Raw genomic sequence first — 22,676 nt, 5'->3', positions numbered from 1 at the left:
AAGCTAGGAGCTATGATCACTTTTTGGCAAGTGTAAACGTGCATTTTATGGATGTATTTAGTTATTTATCTTTATACTTACACATTGTTTTAATTATTTATGTGCTGTACATGATTTAATACTCAAGTAAAGTACAAGTACCTGGAGTTAAGTCCAGTACTTGAGTAAATGTCCTCAGTTCCAGTTCACCACTAACTGATTAATGAACTGAATGTGTATCTGTTGTTCCCCTCCTGACCTCCAGGTGGAGGCGTTCTTTCATTTTAAACTTTAATCTGAAAATCCCTGACTTGGAGGAAACCGGAAGTCTCGTTGCTTCACTGTGATCTCGGGCTGGCGGCGGGATAGTTGTGTTGTTTATTAGTGAGTTTTAAACATAGACAGTATAAGAACGGTTTTAAGAAGACAGAGCTCCAGTTAAACCCGCACACACACACACACTCAGGTAAACACTTTAATAACTGTTCTTTTACACGGCTATCAAGCGAATAGAAGCAAGAGCTGCGCATGCGTTAGCTTCCCATTCTGCTGTTGCTAAGATTCAGTTAAACAGAACGTCCGTTGCTGAGCAACAGTCTGCTCCGTTAGTTGCTCCTCTGTAGTTCGGTGGGCTCGGTGAGATTCGGGCTGAAGTTGTAACATTGTTGCATTTTTTATTTGGTTCGGTTTGCGTCACACTGCACTTTATCAAACGCAGCAAACACTGGAAACACACGTCACGTGGTGGAAGCAGTCGCTTGTTGATTGGACAGAATATCAGAGGGAAACTCCGAAATAATGAAGCTCCACTACATTTCTACCGTGTTGGCTTTTCTGGTTCTGCTTTAGTGTTTCTAATATTTTAGAGGAAGGTGAACAATGGGAGCAGCGTCACGTGGTGGAAGCAGTCCAGAGGGTGGGGGGAGGGGTGTCTGGGTGTCCTCCCCCAGGGAAGTTTTGAGCATCAGCAACTGCATTTTTGTTGCTTTTGGATACGGTTTAATGCACCAAATTATGGTGGAAATACTTTATTTAGCCTATGCTAAAAAGAAAGTAATAGATGACAATTGAAAATATATCAAAAATATAATGGAAAGTATGTTGTTGCGTATCATTGGGCATTTTTAAGTGGGTATATGGAAATCCTGGAGCTTTCTTAGTGGGTGTACTGTGTATTCCTGCGTATCACGTAGACTACACCACTGGAACTAACCTGCACACCCATTACATATGGATCTGAAAGTTCTCATCCCTTAAACCAGATATTTAAGTCTGTAAACTGTGTGAAAGGTTGAAACTGCAGGCTAGTAAATGCTCTGGTTTTGGTCCACTTCCTGTGTCTGGGTCGGATCGCGTTCCCACCTGAACCGGGACCCCCGTTTTCAAGCGGACCAGAGTTCTGGTGTTTGATCTGCACCGACTTCAGATTGAGGACAGTAAAGTTCTTAGTGTAAGTTAGCTCACCTAAACAACGGAGTCTGAGTGAGACAGGAAGACAGCTGTCTCCGAGATGACGTCATCTTCAGCCTTCTGTAGAAGTGGTGAACTTACAGCTCGCAGGACTTTAATCACATATAGTGGGGAGCTTTGGACTGATATCTAGTGTCGGCCAAATCACTTTTTATTGAGTTTCCTTTTTCCTGAAATGCTCTGAGTGAATTTAATCTAAAGAAATGTTGACCTTTTGTTGTGCAGTTGTTTAGATTTATTTACAGTTTAATATAATGCTGTTTTCTCCAAACTACTCCGAGTTCATTGTGTAGCAAGGAAGGAAATGGAACAGTTTTCCAGCCGCTGCTTTGAGTTTGCCGACTGTTGTTTTAAGGCCGGGACACATCAGGCCAATTATCGGCCGTGGGACAGTCTGGCGAGGTCAGTGACTCACATCTGTTCGGTGTATCCCGTGCCGTTGTCCGTCTGGGGGGCTGTCGGCGTTCATTTTGGCCGACCTGACATGTTCGGTCGGCGGCAGGGCAGTCGGGACTCACCCGGAAATGACGAGCGGAATGAGGTGACTAGTCTCTCAAAATCTGATGAAAATCTTTTAAGCTGACCTTTGTTGAGCTGAAATGAGGACAGATTCAGCAACTGCACGGCCTATTTCTCTCTTAAAATGTTTTCAGAAACACGTTTCAGTGAACTATTTTAGTACAATATGAGATCGTATTCTGAACGGCCGCCATGACAGTCTGCCTCTGAATTTCCGGAGAAAACAAACCCATGTGACACGTTCGTCCAATCAGCTGCCGGTTTTCATTTCTTGGGCAACAATACAGATTGGCGCCGCGTGCTGTTATAGAGATATATTACGTCTCGTCTCCTCTCGTCTTTTTGGTCTGTTCTGTGACAGTTTTTTGGACCTCGGGGACGCGACTGATCATATCGACGTGGTTTTCTGTCAACGGTCGGCCGTCGGTTATATGTGTCTACACCATTAGTTGTGTGTGGATGTGAGGAAAAGGAGAGGAGACAGCAGCTCATGAATATCTCTGCCTGCTTTGATTTGTACTGAACAGAATCCAGAGTGAGTCCAGCAGCCCCAGTGGACATCTGCTGGATTTCAGGACAAGAGAGGAATGGAGGAGGACAACCAGAACCAGGAGCAGCGGAGCAACAAGGTCCCCAGAAGACCAGCAGCAGACTGGGACTCTGATACCAGCCATGTTCAGGTCAGTGTTCAGGGGGGTATCACACAAAAGTATAATTTATAAATCCAGGATAACTGATGAAGAGAGGCTTGACCTAGTCTAATCTGTGCAGCCTGGCTTGGTGCGTTTCACGAAGGCCAAGCCAGGCAGAGGAGGAGAGACTAGGTCGAGTCAGGATGAATACAACAGGTGTATATTGCTGTCCAGTTAAGTACTGTTATTATTTAAAGTTGTGACCATTATGTTATATAATTATTCATTATTTATTACCGTTGTGTAAGAAGTTCAATCGTGTTTGTGCTATGACGCACAGACAGCCTTATAGTCTATTTTGGTTTCACTTTTAATGACCCTAGGTTATAACTGTATGTTGACATAAAATAATAATGAGAAGAAAATAGTCAATTTATAACTTTGCTATAAAATATTACTAATTCATAGCACAAAACCCGGAACCAGTTTCCTTGCATATTAGTGTCATGATTTGTGTGCATCTAATGGTAACCCCTATTTGGCAAGGCCACTAGCCATCATGGATGCGTTGTTGCTAACGGAAGGCACAGACGTGTCTGAGATAGATAAAACAGTGTTTATTCATTGTTATTGTACAAACATCTTTTTTGTTTGAATTTAAATAATTAAAAAAGCTTTCACTGAAAAGTTATGTGTTTCATTATTAGTAGCCCTTGAATAAAAACAGTGAAGTCTTGCGAACTTCATTTTAGAGATTTGACTTGGTGTTTAATTGCATATCAACAATGAGAAAATGTCCCTTTAAACACTTTTGGCCTGAAGTAATTAGAGTGTAAGGTAAAGCCTTTCTACAATAGGATTGCTGCAGTAGAAAAGAACAGCAATGGTTAGTCGTGGGATGGTACTGAAATATTGTTTTGTTCATCAGGAAAAGAGAATACAGGCAATACTCCCTTTACTTTGCTGTTTGCATCTTGTTGTACATTAAAAGCAATAGAGTGCCATCTGTATATGTAGATGTGAACAGCTTATGACTTGGCCTGAAAAAAAGTTCAGTTAAAAGATTTTTTTTTCACCCTAATCCCTGTGTTTACAGTGTGCATTATATTTATCACTTAATTCTCTTTATAGTTTCTAGATTTTAGAGTCCAGTGTCTTTCTGTTCTGTGTCCATATATACGAGGGAGCAAATCATATAATATGTAGAGAAGGAAACTCAGCCTCTATAAAAAAAAAACTGAGAAAAAGCGTGACAGATAATAATGGTAACCGACTAAATGATATAAATAAAAATAATATTTTTATCATATTATTTATATGTAGAGAAGGAAACTCGGCCTCTGTATAAACAAAAAAAACACATGAGAACAAGCGTTGTAGATAATAGTGGACCGCAGACATGGGGGACTCGAGTCACATGACTTGACTCGAGTTAGACTCGAGTCGCAAATTTTAGGACTTGAGACTTGCTTGATTAACATTCATAAAAGACTCGACTTGACTTTGACTTGATATTCATGACTTGAGACTTGACTTAGACTTGAGTCAAATGACTTGAAATGACTTGATTTTCTGTTTAATAAATATATTTTTCCCTTCTGATATTAAGGAGGAGTTAATTTTACAATTTTAGTGCTATTGCATGCGCAGGAACAATTGATATGATGACGCGGCGCGCGGCGGCAGACCGTCAGTAAACAACACTGGCTATGGCTAGTAACTTAACGTCATGGATCCCTCTCATGGGCGCCGATACCGTGGGTGCTCGAGCTCCGGAGCACCCACGGAAAATACTGACCGCCCACAAGTGCCAGACTGCCGGTTCATTTTTACGTTAATCTAAAATTAAACACTGCAGTTGTGGAGCGTCTGTCATAGTGCGATTGGTTATGTCGGTGGCATTGATTCTTAATTTCCCACGAAGCTGATCGCGGTTACGTGCCAGTTAAACTTTTCATCTCCAATCCTGTCTGTATTTGTGAGAAGTGCCTCTGTCCTGGCTTTATTACGGCGTGTGTGTTCGTGTCGGCCGCTGTCCGTTTCCTAAGGTTCTGAAATGCAAACACTTTGTTTGTAAAGGGTGTGCGCGTGTGAGCACCCACGGAGGAAAACGGAGGAAAAAAAAAAAGGATTACACATCTGACCAGGCAAAAAGAAAACATATGGCAGTTTGCAAGGTCTGCAGTACTTATTTCCGACGTTGAATTTCATCAGACACTTCAAATCGGGAGAGATTCGGGTTCCAGTCCCCATATTCAGCTGAACCACTATTTGGACATTTGTAATGATGGACATGATGGAATTTGTTGAGCGACTAAAACTAGGCACACATACACACACAACATAAACTGCTCTCTCTCTCTCTCTCTCTCTCTCTCTCTCTCTCTCTCTCTCTCTCTCATAAACACACACACATGCAGACGTAAGTATGTGAATAATTAAAGCTAGGCACACATAGGCCTACAACGCACTCTGCACTCTCACACACACGCACATTCACTCACCAATATTAATAACTTTTCACGCTCTCTTTCTCAAAGACGCACACATTCACTCACAAATACACTGTCAAATATCAACATATACTTTCCATTCCATGTGATAAGCAAAGGTGGTGGGATTCAGCTACTCCTAAAGAATATGTTTTGTTCTTTAAGAGAAGGAAAGGTTAAAGGATGTGTTTCTGTCTCATAAAAGTGAGGCATGTTTGAAGAATATTATTTGACTTAGGAACCATTATACTTTTAATTGTTTGAAGGAATTTCATGATTTAATGTCATGTTTGAGGCATATTGAACAATGTTGATTTATTGTTGGCCTAATATCAGTTTTAGGCTGTTATTTTTTTAATCTGTGTTAATTTAAACTCTTCAATGTATGTGGACGCAATGTCTTTTGAGTAAAAAATGCAAATAAAACTCCAGCAGTTCATAATCACTGTCTTTAGCTTGTTTAAAAATGAAAACTTTTTTATGACTTGACTTGTGACTTGCTTGACCAAAGCTATGACTTGACTTGCTTGATTGTCACAAAAAATGACTTGTACTTGCTTGAGACTTGAAGGTTAAGACTTGAGACTTGCTTGCGACTTGCCCATGTGTGACTTACTCCCATCTCTGGTGGACCGACTGAATGATGTATCTAAAAATATACATTTATGAACTACTGCTCTTAACTGAAACCATTCAATGAGTCACTTGTCATTTGCAAAAACGAACAGTTGTACACTTTGCAGAGAGAGAGAGAGAGAGAGAGAGAGAGATCATATTCTAGTGTTGTAGAAAATGGATCTTCATAGTAAATTTCTTGAGTAACATTGTATTTTGCTTACTTTTAAGGTAAAGAGTACAATGGTTAATTTGTGCAAATGATTAGTAGCCTAATCCTTGAATGGTATGATTATGAGGGTTTCAGTTCAGAGCAGTGGTCAGTAAAATGTATATTTTTAGGCTGCTTACACATTCAGTCGGTCTGTGATCGTCTGTCAGGGACCAAGCAGTATAGGCAAGGACACACGGTTGTTGTTAAGAAAAATGTAGGCTTTATTTTTTCCAGCTATATCCATTAAAGTTAAAAATAAAAATACTTAGAATTGGGTCTTTAACAAAACTGAGGTCAACAGAACAATAATACCAGGTACCTTTTTTAACAGAACAAAACCCGACCTCCAGAGAGACTGGAGAGAGGGGTATATATACCCCAATAACTAGCCTACCCCAAACACAAAGGGAAGAAAATTTAACTTACTACAGTAACCAGTAACCAACCATAAGAAATTACTAAAGAAACAAACACTACCGAAGCCCAATTTTAATCTAACCCAAACAAATTATCCACATGCTGCTGTGTTGTTAAGTATTTTGTAGTTCAGAGTCCCCCTGCCCACTGCCAAGAGTTTGTCCCTTCCATTTCCTGGGGTGGAGTATAAAGGACAGTTTCAAACTCCAACTCTCCCTTTGGCAGATGGCTCAGCAGCATGTGGAGAAACCAAAGACAGGTATAAATCACTAACAGTTCTAATCAAATGATTACTATTATTAACAAAAATGCATGCACTCAGATTGGAAATGTTAGCATCATTTGTGAAAAGAATAAACGTATCTAAAGAAAATGTGTTGGTGGTTATTTGTAGAAATCAAACCCATTACCCCACTTTAAATGCTGGCGGTGGATAGGGCAGTCACAGTCTGCCACGCTTTCTCTCGCTGTTTTATTACAGCGGCCGTGTTTCTTCTTTACAAATAATGTGTTTCACGTTATCATACTTACACAAGAAGCTGCTCTTCACTCTGTATAAAGTATGAACAATGCATATTCTCCATTTTAGTATCAGTAAATCTGTTATCGACCTCGCGGTCTGGTAAGGAAAGCCGTGTCTGGAAACGCGCATCTATCTGAATTACTTCATCCTGACCGGACCTAGTCTCTCCTCCTCAGCCTGACATGACCTAGTCTCTCCTCCTCAGCCTGACTCGACCTAGTCTCTCCTCCTCAGCCTGACTTGGCCTGCGGAAACGCACCAAGCCAGGCTGCACAGATTAGACTAGGTCAAGCCTCCCTTTATTGGTTATCCTGGATTTACAGTACAGGCCAAAAGTTTGGACACACCTTCTCATTCAATGCATTTCCTTTATTTTCATGATTATTTACATTGTAGATTCTCACTGAAGGCATCAAAACTATGAATGAACACATATGGAATTATGTACTTAACAAAAAAGTGTGAAATAACTGAAAACATGGCTTATATTTTAGATTCCTCAAAGTAGCCACTCTTTGCTTTTTTTGATAGCGCTGCAAACCCTTGGTGTTCTCTCAATGAGCTTCATGAGGTAGTCACCTGAAATGGTTTTCACTTCACAGGTGTGCTTTGTCAGGGTTAATTAGTGGAATTGTTTCCCTTATTATTAAAAAAAGCAAAGGGTGGCTACTTTGAGGAATCTAAAATATGAGACATGTTTTCAGTTATTTCACACTTGTTTGCTAAGTACATAATTCCATATGTGTTCATTCATAGTTTTGGTGCCTTCAGTGAGAATCTACAATGTAAATAGTCATGAAAATAAAGGAAATGCATTGAATGAGAAGGTGTGTCCAAACTTTTGGCCTGTACTGTATAAATTCTGCTTTTGTGAAAAAGCCCCCTGGCCTGCCTTGTTGCACGATCAAAACGTTCTAAACTTGCCATTTTCACGATGTAGCTTGCTAGCTCAAAGTTTGTTGTTGTTTTCCGAAACACACTGAGTTTTGCAAGGCGAGGTAATTCAGGAGAAACTTCACACTCTGAATTCCTATGGGTTGTTCACCTCATCAGCATTTTCTCCATTCAAACAGAACATTTGAATCTAGTAAAACAGGGTAAACTATAATTCACTCCAACCTCCCATTAGTTCTTCTAACCCTTGTATCATTATCTCTGCATGTTTCCCCCTTGGGTCTACCAAAGGCGCCCTCAGCAAACGTCAAGCTGGAGACCGGAGAAGGAAAGAAGGGCAAGAAGGCCGAGGAGCAGCCTGCAGCACCTCCTGCAGCTGCTGCAGCAGCAGTGAAGAAGGAGAAGGAGGAGCAACCTGCAGCACCTCCTGCAGCTGCTGCAGCAGCAGTGAAGGAGGAGAAGGAGGAGCAACCTGCAGCACCTCCTGCAGCTGCTGCAGTGAAGGAGGAAGAGGAGGAGCAACCTGCAGTACCTCCTGCCGCAGCAGCAGTCAAGGAGGAAGAGGAGGAGTATGTGGTGGAGAAGGTTTTGGACCGCAGAGTGGTGAAGGGAAGAGTAGAGTTTCTGCTGAAATGGAAGGGGTTCTCAGAGTAAGTATGAGTCTATAATATTAATACTTTGTGTTCTTGGTCCTGAATAAATAAATAAATATACATATATATATACACACACCTTCTCATTCAATGTGTTTCTTTATTTTCATGACTATTTACATTGTAGATTCTCACTGAAGGCATCAAAACTATGAATGAACACATATGAAATTATGTACTTAACAAAAAAGTGTAAAATAACTGAAAACATGTCTTATATTTTAGATTCCTCAAAGTAGCCGCCCTTTGCTTTTTTTTGACAACTCTGCAAACCCTTGGTGTTCTCTCAATGAGCTTCATTATGTAGTCACCTGAAATGGTTTTCACTTCACAGGTTTGCTTTGTCAGGGTTAATTAGTGGCATTTTTTCCCTTATTAATAAAAATGCAAAGGGATGCTACTTTGAGGAATCTAGAATATAAGACATGTTTTCAGTTATTTCACACTTTTTTGTTAAGTACATAATTCCATATGTGTTCATTCATAGTTTTGATGCCTTCTACAATGTAACTAATCATGAAAATAAAAAGGAAACGCATTGAATGAGAATGTGTGTCCAAAATTTTGGCCTGTACTGTGTGTGTGTGTGTGTATGTATGTATGTATGTATGTATGTATGTGTACATACATACATACATACATACATACATACATACATACATACATACATACATACAAATTCGGCATTGTATCATGCCCTCAATGTTGAAGGTTTGGTTTTTTGACACTAAGTTGCAGACCATCAAATAACCTTACGAAATGGCAATAGAGAAAAGGAATAATACAAATTGGCAATTAGAGTGAGAATGTATTGGCTAAAAACAAAGCCTGAGGAGATTTTCTTCTGTCTGCACTCACCTTTCCAGTGAGGATAACACATGGGAGCCAAAAGACAACCTGGATCTTGACCTTATCACCGAGTACATGCAGAAACACAAGGAGAAGGAGGAGAAGGAGGAGAAGAAGAAGAAGAAGGAGGGCAAGAGGAGAGTTGTCAGTGAGGCCTCGGGAGACTCAGAGGAGCGAGGGAGCAAGAAGAAGAAGGAGGAGGTGAGCGAAGGAAAGAGGTTACTCCAGACTGAAGAGTCCCAGAAATCTAATCTCAATATTAATGAATGCATACAGAGGGTTTCACAAATATCTTTTAGGATTTATATATAAATGACTCTTGACATTGCAATATGCAGATGCATGCACATACATGTAAAATAATAGGGGTGCAATGGATCCCCAAACTCACGGTTCGGTTTGGATCATGGTTTTGAGTCACAGATCGGATACATTTTTCGGCTCAGCACAAGAAAGGTAGGAATTTAAATGATTTATTAAAAATGTAATAATAACATAACTAGGGTTGGGCATCGAGAACTGATTCCTACTTGGAATCATTTCAAAAATTACGATTCCATCGGAATCGTTTCTTTATTGGAATCGTTTGGAGGATTTTGTTTCAAATCTGATCATGGGTTCCAAATTTAACATGCGCAAGTTTTGGTTTCCATAGCAGCCAGGCTCTTGTTTTGTTGCAGCCATGGAGCGCAGTAAGCGTTGCTCTAATGTGGCTTTATTTGATGTTGAAAAAGCCCGGTCAAACTGTAACCCCCCTTTTGAATCAAAATAAAAATGTCCTCTTATTTGTGAAATAAGCATGTGACCCGTTTCAACTCCACCACTCAAAGAATCGGAATCGAGAATCGATGAAAACCGGAATCGAAAGGAAGAATCGGAATTAGAATCAGAATCGCTAAAATCTAAACGATGCCCAACCTTTAAACATAACAATGATAACTTATTTCACCATTATATTGCTGTTAAACAACCTAGTCTCTCCTTCTCAGCCTGGCTTGGCCATCGTGAAACCGAACGCCAGGATGCTGTGATCAGACTAGGTCAAGCCTCGCTTTATCGGTTATCCTGGATTTATAAATTCTACTGTTGTGCAATACCACTTTAACAACACATTGATTTCATGTCATTCTGAGCCATTTGGTTTCTTGTAGGGATGTAACGATTACCGGTGTAACGGTAAACCACGGTAAAAATGTTGACGGTAACAATTACATACGAGGAGGACTGCACAATTAATCAAATTTTAATCACAATCCTGATTTTGGCTTCCCACGATCAAATTTGCGTGATCGAGCGATATTTAAAATGCGTCATTCCGCTCATAGAACGTTCCGTATCGAAGTTTTTGCAAAGCCAATCTAGTGCTCCATAAACGACTCTCTGATCACGTGCCTCCATGAGCCAGTCGGAGTTGCTCCCTGCACCGCGCAGCTTAGAGTAACACAGAGTAACAGAAAATTGCGATGCCTGTATCTTTCACGGCAAATGCGCATGTGTGGAAAGTGGTCGTGCAACAGCTGAAATGGCATACTTCTTCTTAATATCCTTCAATAAAGGACGAATATAGTACAATATGGATGTATTAGCTGGAATGTAGCACAATATGGATGTGAAAGCAGTTATAATTATCCTAATGCAAACCCATTTTAACGCCGACAATTTCTTTATCGCGCGATTAACGCATAGACAGTGAAGGATCTAGCTAGACCGGAAGCAAAATTACGAATCCCACTATGGCCACGCCAAGACCCGCCCTACGAAGCAGCTTGATTGGTTGGGAATAGGCATTTCACCTCGAGTGGTTAGGATAGCAGATTTGTCAGGGGATAGGACCTGAACAAATGGGGTTACGTTACCTTGGACGCCTGGCCAATAGTAGTGATTGAAGGGCGGGTCTTGGCGTGGCCATAGTGGGATTTGTAATTTCACAGACCGGAAACAAAACAGACACATGAGTAGTGACTCTATAGTCAGTGAGAAAAACAAAGTGTCTCCCCTGTTCTTTCTGACCACGGTGGGAAACCTGTAGCAGGAAAAGTTAACTCTCTCCTTGATTTTACGTTGGTTATGGAGAACGAGAACCAGGAAATGAGTCGGGGGAAACCATAGTCACTATGACAACCAGACACGCTCACCTCAGGCATGAGGTCAGTACTATCTGCAGTGGAAAATGGAGTTAACGGTGTTACATTACGGTTCGTTTGTTTAAATATCACAACGCATGTCCATCATAAGATTAACGGGAACCTGTCTTTAACTGTCTTTTTAGAGTTAAACTCCACAAGCGGGCCCTTGCGGGCTTGACAACCTTGCTGTCCGGCCGTCTCACACACACACACACACACACGTACGTCCACAACGCAGCCGGCAGAGGCGGGAGAGAGACAGATACCCGTCAAATATGCTATATACATTAGATTTAGTATGTAGTTCATACTTTGTAATTGTTTTCTGATTTTAACGCTATAAAGACCGTTGCCGTGCTTGCATTACTGCCTTACCCCTCCTATAGTCCCTATGGCCACTTGGCCACTGCGAATGCGAATTGAAAAAACGGTTTTGGGGGAGTAGTAGAACTGCTTAGAAGTGGACTTTTCATAGAACTATGATCCTGTAAGTACCTGTTCGGAAAGCGGCTATTATGTGACATTATTGTGTTCGTGTGAAATTGTAAAATATTTGCACAAAGCAAGCTGATCCACTCTTCCATGTTGATAAGAGCATTAAAATGAAAAAAATATAATGGGACAAAATGTGATGGTTGGGGTCGGCTGGCTGTGAGTCTTCTGTTTTGTTTACTATTCTCTGTTTTGTTTCTCGGTTAGTTTTCTCCCCTCTGAGTTTTTCTGTTGGCCTGCCTCTCTCTGTGCCTATTCTGCTCTCCCCCTCCCACTGTCGCTGCCAGCTGATTGAGCGCTGTTCTGTTCCCCCGCGTAACACAGAGAGAGAGAGAGAGAGAGAGAGAGAGAGAGATTAATATTACTTTTGCAGCCATGTGTTGATATTTAGCTTGTGTTAGGGCAATTTGCTGGCAAGGTGCAATCACCAATAAACAGAGTAGCCTGTGTAGCCACATGCTTAGCTATAGCTACTATATGCTTAAGGTCATTTTTACAAGCCTATTGCCTATATTTTTGTAATATAATAAACACTGTTACAGTTTTTGAAACTATTTCAGCTTGTGCAGGCCTATCGGAGACTTGCCCAGGTAAATAAAATCCGAATTCAGTTTCCTTTCCAAACAACAGTGATTTTTCTTTTTTTTTTTTTTTTTTTTTTTTTTACAGCGCACACAGACCAGCTGCCTCCAGCCCCTCCCCCTTGCAACGTTGCATGCCGCGTGCATGACAATGTCAACGTTGCAATTGCTCAGAGAGGCTATCGTTCAGTTCAGTTCAGTTTAATTTTATTTATATAGCATGTTTAAATACAACCCTAGTTGACGAAGGTGCTTAACAAGCTACATAAAAAAACAAAGTGATAATCTACACAAACAATACACAATACAAAATAACCAACAGTAGAAAAACAAAAGGTCAAGGTATCAAAGCTCAACTTGAATTGAAAGCCAAGGAATAGTAGAGTCTTAAGCAAGGACTTGAATGTTTCAACGGTCTGAGCAGTTCTTTAATGAATTTGTAAACTATTCCAGAGGTTTGGAGCAGCCACTGCCAAAGCTCGGTCACCTTTGTATTTTAAACTGGATCTGGGTACATCGAAGAGCATCTGATTGGAAGACCTCGGTGCTTTGACAGGTGTGAGGGGTAAAAGCTCTGATAAATAAGAAGGCGACAACACATTTAAAATCTTGAAAACAATCCAAAAGTTGAGCTGCTGAGTTCTGGACTAACTGTAACCAACGAAGGGTTGACTGATCCAATCCAACATGCAAACAGTTACAGTAGTCTAATCGAGACGTAATAAATGTATGTATGGCTCTTTCGAAGTCTTTGCGTAGCAGGTAGGGCTTGACCTTAGCCAAAAGTCCCAGCTGGAAGAAACTGGTTTTAACAGAACTAATCTGTTTGTCAGATTTAAAAGCACGGTCAAAAATCACACCCAGATTCTTGGTAAAAGGACGAATATGGGAACCTAAAGTACCAAGAGCATCTACACAGGCACCAAAATGTTCAGCACGACCAAACCCAACAATTTCTGTCTTATTGTCATTGAGAGAAAATTCTGATCCAACCAAGCAGTTCAGGAAAGGCTGAAATTTGTCCTTATCATTGTTTTTCTTTTACAGGCAAATAGATTTGTACATCGTCTGCAAAACAATGGAACGAAATGTTAAATTTTTTTTAAATGGACCCCATTTTATCGTTGGTAGCATGCTGCTGGTGGTCTTGCAATGGGATTAACTGTACTAATAAACCGTTGAAACAACAGGGCCACGCTGCTGTGAAAACATCCCGAACATCATTTATCTCTCTGCGGCAGTCTCCTCCGTTTCATGTATTTCTAATTGAGCTAGCTAACCGGAGCCAACCGCTAATTGGAGCTAATGGTTGCTAACCGAGCCTTCAGTTCTCCGTGCCTGTATCCATTTACTGTATTTATGGACGCGAGCCCGAATAAAACTCTTAATTTTATTAAATTGGCTGTAAAAGTTTTAAACTACAACTCAGAGTTGTTTGAATGACAGAAATCTGCTCAGATGTGAACTTAATGAGTGCAACAGGTCATAGTACAGAACAGTAGGCTATGTTTAGGAACCCCAACACACGGATTAATAAATTCCCAAAAATGAGCAAAGATCTATCAAACAAAATGAACAAGAATTTACTTTAGATATTCCTTGTCTTATGTGATTTAACAGGAGTTAGGAGGAAACAGTTTTGAGATTAATAACATGTAATTTTCTATGGCATTATTTTTGTGACTTTCCGCCGACCCGTTTGTTTGTGGTTGTTGCCATGGTAAATCGTAGTATCATGGCTCCATTCATACTGCCTTTTTATAGTAGTGGTGCATGCGCGTAACCCTGAGTGAACCTACCCTGAGTTGATTGAACCAACTCTAATCAGCTGCAGACCTGCCAACCTGTACGCATTTTGCGTAGTAGATACGTATTTTGAAATCAAAATACGGTGATACGATTTTTCACTTTAAACTACGCAAAAATCAGGTGACTGCTTTGGGTTCACTCGTTGACGTGCAGTAGCCGTCTCAGTCTAACTCTTGATGACAGTAGGCAGCTAAACTTATGGCTAAAACAGCTTAGCAGCCACGAGCATGCTGGGAAAAAAAAACTAAAGAAGAAGAGTTTGACCAATCACAGCGTTGGGTTCCTTCCTCTAATGTCAAGCGGGGATATCGGCTACAGATTATATACTGTCTATGACTGATAGTGTTATTCATTCCTCCCTCATTCCAGTTTAGTTTGGTTGGTTTCCCCCATATATCTATGGGTTTCTCCAAGGGAGGACTGTGCTTGCAAAGGTAAACGGATTTGATGTAGAAAGGTGAAATGAATTAATTTACGTAGCCTACCTGTCAACTTTGGAGAAATATTATATATTATTATTATTATTATTATTATTATTATTAATAATAAAGCCTTGCATTTGTAAAGTCTTGGATTTCGTTACAAAGGTCTTATATAAGTTTTGCCTTTCCTATGATTAAGTTCATACCGTAACAAAATTAACTGTTACTAATGAAGGCTAATTAAAAACTGACCGGAGCCCGTCGCACCGGAGGGCCGAGACACAAAGTAAACACGCCTCTCTGACCGGTACCGGGGTGGTGGTTAAACTGAGCGGAGGATGTGCGGAATGTGCCGGTGTCGGTCGGACCTTGGCTGGCCACTCGGCGCTAACAGACTAACGGCTTATTAGCTAGCCAAACACCGAGCGGTAACATCTGCGAAGATTGGCTCTAAAGAGCGGATCAATCTGCTCAGTATGCGTAACAAACAAAGCGAGCAGCCGCCGGACTCTTAACATCTGTTGATCTGTGCAGGACTTCACTGTGAGCGGACTGTTTAGAGACGATGTGACCGGCAGGTAACGTTAGCGGTTAGCTGCTACTGTAGCAGAACTGCAAGGAAACGCTCAACTGAGCTGTGTGTTTTCAGTGTTAAACACTGCTGCAGGTATTCATGCATGACTGTTGGTGGTGATTTCCAGAGGTGGAAGACTTACTCAGATCATGTATTAAAAAAAAAAGTATTATCAAAATATACTTAAAGTATCAAAAGTAAAAGTGCTCATTATGCAGTGTAATATATTTTATTTTATTAGGTTATATTATGATCCGATTAATTGTATTAAATATGACCGATAATTTAAATAAAATATTTTATTTAATTCAAGTAGCCTACTTGAACATAATTATTTTCTAGGGTTTAAAATGTAAACAGGTTTGACATTTAATGGCACATTTTTTCTGCGTGCGTGCCGCATGTTCATGAACCAGAACTTCGACAATAAATCAGTAAGTTGCTACTCAAAAAAAGTTTTTCAAGGTTGGCAGGTCTGCAGCTGTTCTGGAACCGAAAACTCAGAGTTTCCATCTCAGGGTAAATCAACTCAGACATCAGGGTTAGACTCAGAGCTTGTTAAACCTCCTACCTGGAACGGACCCCAGGAAGCGCAGGAAACGAGAAAGCTGGGAGCAAAACTGCAAACGTGATGGAGAGCAAAAGACTGATCATTGACAAAGAAGCAGAGGGAACTGTAAACAAAAGGACATAATATCAAACAAATAAAAAACCAATAGTTTTCGACTACACACGTTTTGTTTGCAAGTTTTAAGTTTTACCTTTGCTTGAGTTAGTGTTTTTTCTTTGATACTTGAGAAGTTTTGCGTGGAATTAGTCACAAAAATAATCCCATAATTTTTTGTATGGAGTATAGTATTATGGGTATTTCATCTGCTGAACCGTTACCATTTGGCAAAAAAAACAACAAAACTGATTTAATTGTCAAAGAACATCATGAGCCTCTTTCCGACCAAGTAGCTACAGGAACGTAGTTATAGGAAAAGTCCACTACTAAACGGATCTACTAACCACTCTCCCCCAAAACAGTTTTTTCCAATTGCATTCGCACTGGCCAAGTGGCCGTATGGACTGGTAGGAGGGGTAAGGGAGTGATGCAAGCATGGCAACGGTCTTTATAGCATTAAAATTAGAAAACATATGCACCAAAAGAATATGAACTGAATACGAAATCTGATGTATATAGCATATTTGTCATAATTTTAACAAGTCTCCCGAAGAGAAACATATCTCTCTCTCCCCCGCTGCTGTGTGTGTCTGTGTGTCTGTGTGTGAGAGACTGTGTGTGTGTGTGAGAGACTGTGTGTGTGAGACTGTGTGTGTGTGTGACTGTGTGTGTGTGTGTGACTGTGTGAGACTGTGTGTGTGTGTGTGTGTGACGGCCGGCCGCAGGACACGCTTGTGGAGTTTAACTCCAAAAAGACAGTTAACCACAGGTTCCCGTTAATCTTATGATGGACATGTGTTGGGATATTTAAACAAACGAACCGTCAACAGCGAAATAAAAGCCTCTTATCAACGAGAGTGGTCTGAGAGACCTCCAGCTTACAGCGGGGACTCTGATCATGACTGGCCGAGCGTAGAGCTAGCGGGCCGGGGCAGGCGCCTGCCGACTGTCGCCTCACTTCATGGAGCTTCTCAACTCTGAAAACTTTGAAGCAAATTGTCAATTCAGCATCAATTTGCGCAACACTGCCTATATTCGAAATCTAAACAGTTCATTTCTCGCCTAAAACGTTGTCAGAAGTGAAATTAGTGATGAATAAAATAATAAAATTGTCCCGTTGTTGGTCTGTCTGTACCGGAAACCTGACCCTCATTGACTTAGGTTCATATGCTGAAGTAGGAGGTGAAAGAGTTACAGGAACTGCGGCCAGAGAAACTTAAAATTGGTCCAGTCGGAACACGAGAAAAATAGAGTTCTAGAAATTTTATGTTCTAGGAACTGCAAAAATCCCTCCGGTCGGAAAGCGGCTATGGCTTCACTTTTTCGTAATTTCTTTAAAATGTAACGAGCAATTTCTTCTTTTTTTTATCAGAATACTGAAAGCAGCAGAATTGAGTAGATTACATTTTAATATCTGTTTATTTATCACAAGTTATATAATTATTGCGATATTCAACAGCGTTACAGCATATACTGCTTATTTTGTTCAAGGTTGGTCAATAACTCTCTCTGTTTGTCTGTTGCTATAGAAACGGAGAGGAGGAGAGGGACCCAAACATCAACACTCTGACAAATCCTTCACAACATCTGGATATTTAAAGATTCATCAGAGAGTTCAATCTGGAGACAATCTACACAGCTGTGATCAATGTGGGGCAGCTTTCACACTACAGAGAACTCTAAGAAGACATCAACGCATTCACACTGGAGAAAAGCCGTACAGCTGTGATCTATGTGGTAGAACCTTTTCTAGGAATGGTAACCTTAAATCTCACCAGCGCGTTCACACTGGAGAGAAGCCTTACAGCTGTGATCAATGTAGTAAAACCTTTTCTAGGAGTGGTGACCTTATATCTCACCAGTGTGTTCACACTGGAGAGAAGCCTTACAGCTGTGATCTATGTGGGAAAACTTCTTCTCGGAGTGGTGACCTTAAAAAACATCAACGCATTCACTCTGGAGAGAAGCCGTATTGGTGTGAACAATGTGGGAAAACCTTTTCTCGGAGTAGTGACCTTAAAAAACATCAACGCATTCACACTGGAGAGAAGCCGTACAGCTGTGATCTATGTGGTAAAACCTTTTCTCAGAGCGGTAGCCTTAAATATCACCAGCGCCTTCACACTGGAGAGAAGCCGTACTGGTGTGATCAATGTGGGGATACTTTTTCTGATAATGGGGCCCTTAAAAAACATCAACGCATTCACACTGGAGAGAAGCCGTATTGGTGTGAACAATGTGGGAAAACCTTTTCTTGGAGTAGTGACCTTAAAAAACATCAACGCATTCACACTGGAGAGAAGCCGTATTGGTGTGAACAATGTGGGAAAACTTTTTCTTATAGTAGTAACCTTAACTCTCACCAGCGTGTTCACACAGGAGACAAGCCGTACTGCTGTGAACAATGTGGGGAAACTTTTTCTCAGAGTGGTCACCTTAAAAAACACCAGCTCATTCACACTGCCTCGTTGTGAACATGTTTCCGAGCCAAGCTGTTTCCTCCTGCCTCCTCCTCATGCCCTGATAGCTGTGTTGTTATTTTCTGATCTTCTTTCCACATTGAAGGCTGACCAGCAGTAACTTTATCTTCTGAACAGCATGGATGTTATCCTGGCTAGGACTACACATTACACTCCCTCCCTTTGAAGGGGTTTATTCCACTCAAAATTAGTTAGTTTCCTGTAATATAATATTCTGAGTTCAGGGATCAACTGCTAGCGCTTTTTAACTAATGCTGCAATGAAGAAGTATTTGTTGTTCTTAATTAATCACCTTGTAAATACCATTTACAAAAATCCCCATCACTGTTTACTAAGGTGATGTCAAGCTGCTTAAATATTCAGTTTATTGTCACTTAAGACGACAAAGTAAACCTTCATAACTGACCAGCTTTAATCAGAACATGGCTGCTGCTGCTGCTTAAAAAATGACTTGAACAGTTAATGTGTTTAAACTGTGTCTGTGCTGCCGCCATCTTGGGACAGACAACTGATCTTAAAGTCTCAGAAAAAGATAGTTGTACTGCTTTTGGATGTTCATGTGAAAGAAATGCTAAACTAAGCAACATGGAATAACATTTCAAGGATGAAAAATGTGTTTTACAATATTATACTATTACTAAAGTGTTGAACACAATATCACAAAAGGTAACATTAATCCTTCTTTTAAGCTAACATTAAGTTAAGTGACTGTCCTGATACTGAATTGAGCTAATGCTAGCTTGTATCAGGTCATGTATGTTTTATTGTGTAAGTGATTATTAATATCTCAGTAAGATGCTGAAAACGATGTTTGTTATGTGTGTCACTGAACAGTTCCTCACATCATTCCCCATAGACCCCCATGTGAAAAAATCCAGACTTTACATCAGAAATATATAAATGTTTACAGCCTCGTACAAAAAAACGGTTTTGGTCTATGAAGCTAATTTCCCACTTCATAACAACTGTTTATATAACTCACCTGTTTAAATTGTATCAAGGCGTAAATTAGAGCTTAGATCGGGCCCAAAAAATCAAGCCCGACCCAGCCCGAGCCCGTGCACGTTGTGTCCGAGCCCGGCCCGACACATTAACTGGAATTATGAGCCCGATCCCGATTTCAACCCGACACTTTTTTAATCCGTGGGCCGTTATAATTGACGTTCTCAACTACAATTCAGAGTTGTTTGAACTGCAGAAATCTGTTTAAAATGATCTTAATGAATAATGCAACAGGAGCGAAGCATGTAAACTGCTCTGTTAGTTTATTCAGAATGGAACGGATCGCAAATGGATCTGAATGAAGAAACGTAAAAAACTCAACGTATTTCTCTGGGAGGGCTGGCCCACTTGCCTCGCCCTCAGGGGGAGCCTACGCTTGGAGAAGTAACAGAAGAGGAGGTTGAAGGCTGACTATCATCTTTTCTGCCACGGCGAGCCTGCTTCATGTGTCTCTTCATCATCCACTTCTCCGTTTTATTTGCTGTCATAGGCGAACAGCGGCCGCAATACCTCCGACTTTCCTCCAAACTTGCTCAAAGGTAATTCTCCTGTTCTCTCCTCGGGCTTGGGCAGAGAATCTAAACTCTAGCGTAAATCAGCAGACTGTCACTAGCTTCAAAATATTTTGAAAAAGTTTGGTAAGAAAACCTGCCTTTTTAATTTCATCAAGTATCCTGTATTATAAATACATGTCTGGCATTTGTAGTCAACCGCTTTAAAATCAGTTGGAAATTCAGCGAGAAATTATGATTTTAATTGTGGATAGACCTTCTGCCTCCATAGACACACGTGCATTAGGAGGAGCACAATCTTTAGGAGAAAAAAAAATAGATAGTATCCCACAGACTTCATCAGTGGATTAGACACATGAGAACAGCTGGTTGTATTCGGGGGGGACGTTTGCGAGCTTTTGGCTTATTCTGGAATTTATAACCCGTGTATAATCATTTGTTTTATTAATTTGATCTGTTCTGTTCTTAAATAAACTGAATTGAATTGAACTTCAACATTTAGTTTCTTCCTTTTTTACAGGTTTATTCTTTTTTTATGACACTCTTATGACATCATACTTCAGTTTATCACAAACATGAAGGAAGTGTAAAAACTCATCTGAAAAGTAACTAGAAAATGCATTTCCTGCAGAAAATCTAAATTGCTAAAGTTTAACTAGATTACTGGCTTTTAACGCGAAAGAAGGGGAAGCAGTAAGAATAGTTGGAAAAGTATTAATTAGTTTACATTTCTTTAACATGATAAATAATACCAAACGTGTGATACTAAAGTGGAATATTTAAAGGTTTTCTGAAAAGCTGTCACTACACTGAATTGCAGGCTTCAATGTGAAGAAAGTGAAGTTGTGCAAAAAAATTAGCAAAAGTGGAAACTGTTCTAATATATATATATATATATATATATATATATATATATATATATATATATATATATATATATGATATGTATTATTAAAATGTCTTCAATTGTGTTAAAGAGGAGTTGGAGCAGAGTGGCTGTTAAAACCTAGGCCACTGTTTGGAGGGAACTGGAATCTTACTGGAAGCTGACTCGCTAGAAAAACCCTAATGCATTTTAACGCTGTAAAGTGAAAAACTGAGTCTCCGGCATTCACATTTTTTGGGGGAACTAACCTGCACACCCATTACATATGGATCTGAAAGTTATTATCCATTAAACCAGATATTTAAGTCCGTAAACTGTGAAAGGTGTAAACTGCAGGCTAGTAAATGCTCTGGTTTTGGTCCACTTCCTGTGTTTGGGTCAGATCCCGTTCTCACCTAGTCTGGCTATCACCAGACCAAGCTCAATCTTTTCAGATTGAACAGGGTGAAATCAGATCACCGTCAGATGGGGCTGGGTTTACCCAGTCTAGTTCTCACCTGAAGGGAACCGAACTCTAGTTCACTTGGAAGAGAACCTGTTGGTCTCTTTCATACTTTTGCTCAACTTGCTCATCAGTGTTGTTCATGAATGCGCTAAAAGAGCCTGTTCATTAAACCTTTTCAGACTGAAGGCTTTAAACATCTATCATTTTAATCTTGTTGCACACCATAATAAGACTTGTGCCTAAAATATAAAATATATCATCTTTCAGAACCTTGAAGGCTCCATAATTTCAAACTCTGAAATGTACACAGTGAGTACTTTAACTTTGAATACTTCAAGTTAGTACTAAGTAAGTATGTAGCCTACTTTGACTCAAGTAGACTTTCTACTGCAGGATCTTTACTTGTAACAGAGTATTTCTACACTGTGGTAGCCTATTGCTACTTTGACTTTAATCTTTAGTTTAGTTTTGTCACGTTTTATTTCACTTTTATTCTGCTCAACCTGAGGCAGATTATTTTGATGATGAAGACATGAACATGTGTCTTGTTTGCTCGCTCTCATCTTCACAATTTCTGTTTCTGTTCAGCATCAACTCAGTCAAATTATGTCACTTCCTCTGAGTCATAACCTTAAAGATGATTACACACTTTTTATGTTTTCTTTTTATGTAACGTGACAGGGCTGACCGAAAACATGGGGAGAGTTGTAAAATACCATTTATTTGTAGAATTTATGTAACATTTTATGTTTTTTTTATCAATTAATGTGAATGATAACTTAAACTTTTGATGAATATTGATTATTTTTCTAAATAACAGTTTTCAGAATAACAATATTACAGACAAGGTAGTTAAAATTTGGCTGAGGACAGACCATTTTTCAGGATTTGTAATTTTCAAGCGTTTTTAAATTAGGAATAAAACATCCAAGGACCTAATATTACATATTCCTTTAAAGTGCAACTCACAGAAATCACCCATTTAGTATTTTTTGTCGGTTTTGGATTATACAAGTTTTATTCACTTTAACAATTCCAGGACAGATAATGTACGTTTCTGGTAGGATGTCCCAGTCCCTTAACAGTGGCGGTTCTACACGTGCCTCCCTAGACATGTCCCTGGCCTCCCCTGTGCCCCCCCCGGCCCCATTATGAATTTATTACGGTTTTACACGCGAGCGCCAAAAGCGGAACTAATGTGCGACGCAACGTTCTACACGGGTAAATTAGAGCGGCGCACCCAAACACTAGCCTAGAACTTCTTCACACATTTGTCTCCAGTGGTAACGTCAATTATTACTTCATTAGAGAGCACTATGCAGCTGCCTGTACAAATGTTGGACCTTTCTCAGGCACCAGCACTGAAAGCGTTGGAAGAACAGATTTTTAGCTGCTCTGCTGCATCAGGAGGAGCACCAAATAC

At 40.1% G+C, this 22,676-nt stretch overlaps 3 protein-coding genes and 1 long non-coding RNA gene across 4 annotated transcripts in view; 3 read left to right on the top strand and 1 right to left on the bottom strand.

The window, feature by feature from the left end:
• The window catches only part of LOC114553116 (zinc finger protein 271), a 687,947-nt gene that overhangs the window by 359,855 nt on the left and 305,416 nt on the right, over positions 1-22,676 (bottom strand). The gene's annotated exons all lie outside the window — the stretch shown is intronic.
• On the top strand, positions 292-8,125 carry LOC114553143 (uncharacterized). The gene is made up of 3 exons (XR_003692253.1): positions 292-445; positions 2,496-2,648; positions 8,047-8,125. It is a non-coding gene; the product is annotated as an uncharacterized LOC114553143 (long non-coding RNA).
• LOC114553125 (zinc finger protein 239-like) lies at positions 8,324-18,498 on the top strand. Its single transcript, XM_028574293.1, has 4 exons — positions 8,324-8,405; positions 9,275-9,353; positions 9,384-9,458; positions 17,458-18,498. The coding sequence occupies exons 2-4, from the start codon at positions 9,333-9,335 to the stop codon at positions 18,400-18,402; spliced, it is 1,041 nt and encodes a 346-aa protein (XP_028430094.1). The 5' UTR covers positions 8,324-8,405; positions 9,275-9,332; the 3' UTR covers positions 18,403-18,498.
• The window catches only part of LOC114553134 (zinc finger protein 239-like), a 29,505-nt gene continuing 15,165 nt past the window's right edge, over positions 8,337-22,676 (top strand). The window contains exon 1 of the mRNA XM_028574304.1: positions 8,337-8,405. The gene's annotated coding sequence lies outside the window, so the exon portion shown is untranslated. The remainder of the gene's footprint in view (positions 8,406-22,676) is intronic.

Source organism: Perca flavescens, chromosome 3, assembly GCF_004354835.1.
Source record: "Perca flavescens isolate YP-PL-M2 chromosome 3, PFLA_1.0, whole genome shotgun sequence".
NCBI lineage: Eukaryota > Metazoa > Chordata > Actinopteri > Perciformes > Percidae > Perca > Perca flavescens.
The sequence above is the reverse complement of the archived record's forward strand: the minus strand, read 5'-3'. Positions and strand labels throughout refer to the sequence as shown.

Excerpts from the sequence above, each read along its gene's own strand:
- LOC114553125 (XM_028574293.1), top strand. The coding sequence starts at position 9,333 with ATGCAGAAACACAAGGAGAAG. Across the intron at positions 9,354-9,383 it reads TGCAGAAACACAAGGAGAAG|GAGGGCAAGAGGAGAGTTGT; the intron begins GAGGAGAAGGAG and ends AAGAAGAAGAAG. Across the intron at positions 9,459-17,457 it reads GCAAGAAGAAGAAGGAGGAG|AAACGGAGAGGAGGAGAGGG; the intron begins GTGAGCGAAGGA and ends CTGTTGCTATAG.